The sequence below is a fragment of the Festucalex cinctus genome, chromosome 1, assembly GCF_051991245.1.
Source record: "Festucalex cinctus isolate MCC-2025b chromosome 1, RoL_Fcin_1.0, whole genome shotgun sequence".
Taxonomy (NCBI): domain Eukaryota; kingdom Metazoa; phylum Chordata; class Actinopteri; order Syngnathiformes; family Syngnathidae; genus Festucalex; species Festucalex cinctus.
The window spans coordinates 64,808,767-64,811,272 of record NC_135411.1 but is presented as its reverse complement, the minus strand read 5'-3'; the positions used below and the strand labels follow the sequence as shown (position 1 = coordinate 64,811,272).

At 43.2% G+C, this 2,506-nt stretch overlaps 1 protein-coding gene across 1 annotated transcript in view; it reads right to left on the bottom strand.

The window, feature by feature from the left end:
- Nucleotides 1-396: 396 nt before the first annotated feature.
- Nucleotides 397-2,506, bottom strand: part of jpt2 (Jupiter microtubule associated homolog 2) — a 7,364-nt gene continuing 5,254 nt past the window's right edge. The window contains exon 5 of the mRNA XM_077502783.1: nucleotides 397-1,683. Coding sequence (XP_077358909.1) covers nucleotides 1,376-1,683 — 308 coding nt within the window. The 3' untranslated portion in view covers nucleotides 397-1,375. The remainder of the gene's footprint in view (nucleotides 1,684-2,506) is intronic.

Sequence of the window (2,506 nt, the reverse complement as noted above, 5' to 3'; positions counted from 1 at the left end):
ACGAAAAAGGCGATGAAAGTGTTCTTTGTCGCACAATTAACAATTATGACCCTTAAGATTTCAGACATATGGGAACAATACTGTAGTATTTCTGTACAACAATACAAATAATTACCTGAAGGTGGCAGTATCCATTGATCAAATACTACTGTGGCTAGAACGTATGTTTCTTCTGACTGAATTTCAACAAGCTAGATTTTGGCCAGAGATAGAAGGTGGCAATTCTGCGAGGGCAAGAATTGTCGACAGCAGTAGAAAACAAGTCTGGCATTGTATGCTGAATTTACACTGCTGCAAACATCCAGGGTATGCGTTGGTTTGTTTTGCAACTATGTCACCATTTTATTAGCTAGCAGTGAAGCTCATATTAGTCACTGAATGATGCTCAGTCAGTCATCCAACTGCAAAAAAAACATTTTATTGCATTACAAGGGATTGAATTCTGCTGCACTCAATGCTGCCAGGCACATCAACATAGAGGGGGGACAGGCCAGTGCCAGAATACCTTCAATGTGCATCATGAAATGGGTGAAGAGGTGATACCGAAAAAGCTCACCTGGACTCGGGTGAGTCACAACTTGTCCAGAGTTCCCCGCCGTCTCCAACTGTTTTAATTTAAAACATAAACAGAGGCCAACTCCGAGGAGGAAAAACAAACGGCGTGTTCTCAGATAAAGCAAGCAATGAGGGCAAAGCAGAAAATAAACATTCACGTAAAGTAAAATCAAGATGGAATTCCTTTAGGGACCGCAGAAACATTTTGGAGTAAACAACCACATTCGTCTTTGATTCCATGTCAATTTTTTTTGGTATTTTCTTCCCTGAAGAGTCTGTTCTGAAAGTAGACCTTTTGTGACAGGCACATCTGGATGATGGGAAGAGGAAGATAAACGAGACCACAGATGACAGAACTGCTCTAAATGGTGGTCTGAAGTAAGCCGATGGTGAAAACAAATGTGATTTCAAAGGCCATCATGTTACATAAAAAAGGAGGAGAAAAAAAAAGGGGGGGGGGGGGATGCGAACTTGAGGGCTTATGCACCTTGAAATTTGAGAGCGGGTCTGGTGTCAAATACAGTTTTGAGATGAAACCATTTCACAGCGGTAGTGATAATTGATTGAAAAGGTGGTGATTGTATTATGCAGGTTGAAGGGTGAAAGGGACTGTGGGGGGGTGCTGGAAGTCAGGCTGAAAGTGCAACAAATTGAGGACAACAGATCAGTCCGCGTTTGCTTTTGAGAACAACAGAGCTTCTCATGTACATGTGAGACAACCATGTGGAGAGGTGGGTGTTGGAATGAAAGGCGATGCATGGGGGAGCAGACAAAACATGTGGAGCGTAGACCCACACGAGAAAAAGGGGTGATCAGCGGATCAGTAGAACACCACACTGGACTTTCCTCCCGGAGGGTTAAGGACCCTGTTGTGAGAGCGAGGCTTGGGTCCCAGGTGAGGCTCGTGGTTCTTCAGGTCATCAGTGGGTGGTGTGGACGAGGGACAGGTAGAGGGGGCAGGTGGAGGGGTAACCGGAGCAGCAGGAGGCTCCTCCTTAGCTGGCACAACAGCTGGTGAGGCAATTTGCTCTTTGACCTCAGGCTGGCTGACGTTGACTTCAGGCTGGCTGACGTTGACTTCAGGCTGGCTGACGTTGACTTCAGGCTGGCTGACGTTGACCTCGGATGCTTTAACATGAAAGAAATCCATTATGAAAATGCCAGAAAGTGAAAACAAGTCTAAAGTAATCCTTGCGGAAGGCTGTAAACGAAAAGTCCTGTGAATTATTACAGTGGAACCTCTACTTACAAACGTCTCTTCATACGAAATTTTCGAGCTGCGAAACGCCTCAACGGGAAAATATTGCCTCTTGTTACGAAAGAAATTTCTAGATACGAAAGGTAAAAATACATTACCGAACGCAACATACTTTCAGCTATGGCTATTTCCTACCATAGGTATCTATGAGCGTAAATACTATATCGGTGTTTGTGCATCTTTCTGGCATCCCACTGGCTAAGAGGAACCTTTACCATCAGTATCTATGAGCCTAGATACTAGATCGGTGTCAATACAGCGTCGTCCTCATTCATCCCGCATCATTTATGAGGTGTTCCGATAGTTTTTCGTAAATGTATGAACTAACGGCTGACGAATTTGTGCAAAAATTCAAACAATTGGTGATTGATGAAGGCACAGTAAGTTTTTAATTGCGACGAGACGGGCCTTTTTTTGGAAAAAAGATGCCTCGCCATACCGGAAGTTTCATGACGTTTCAGAATTTGTTGAAAAGAATCGGCCAGAAAAAGTGTTCACCAGTCAGGCGTTTGCTCACTAAGATGATGTTTGCCTTGGACATTTACGAAGCATTGTTTAAAAAAACAAAAAAACAAACAAACAAACAAACAAAAAAAACATCCTTGGATCAGTTCTTTCCAAAAACCAGGCAAAAAAAAAAAAACACTTCTGAGAGAGACCATGAACCAAAGAGGGCAAAAAACAATTAGGACA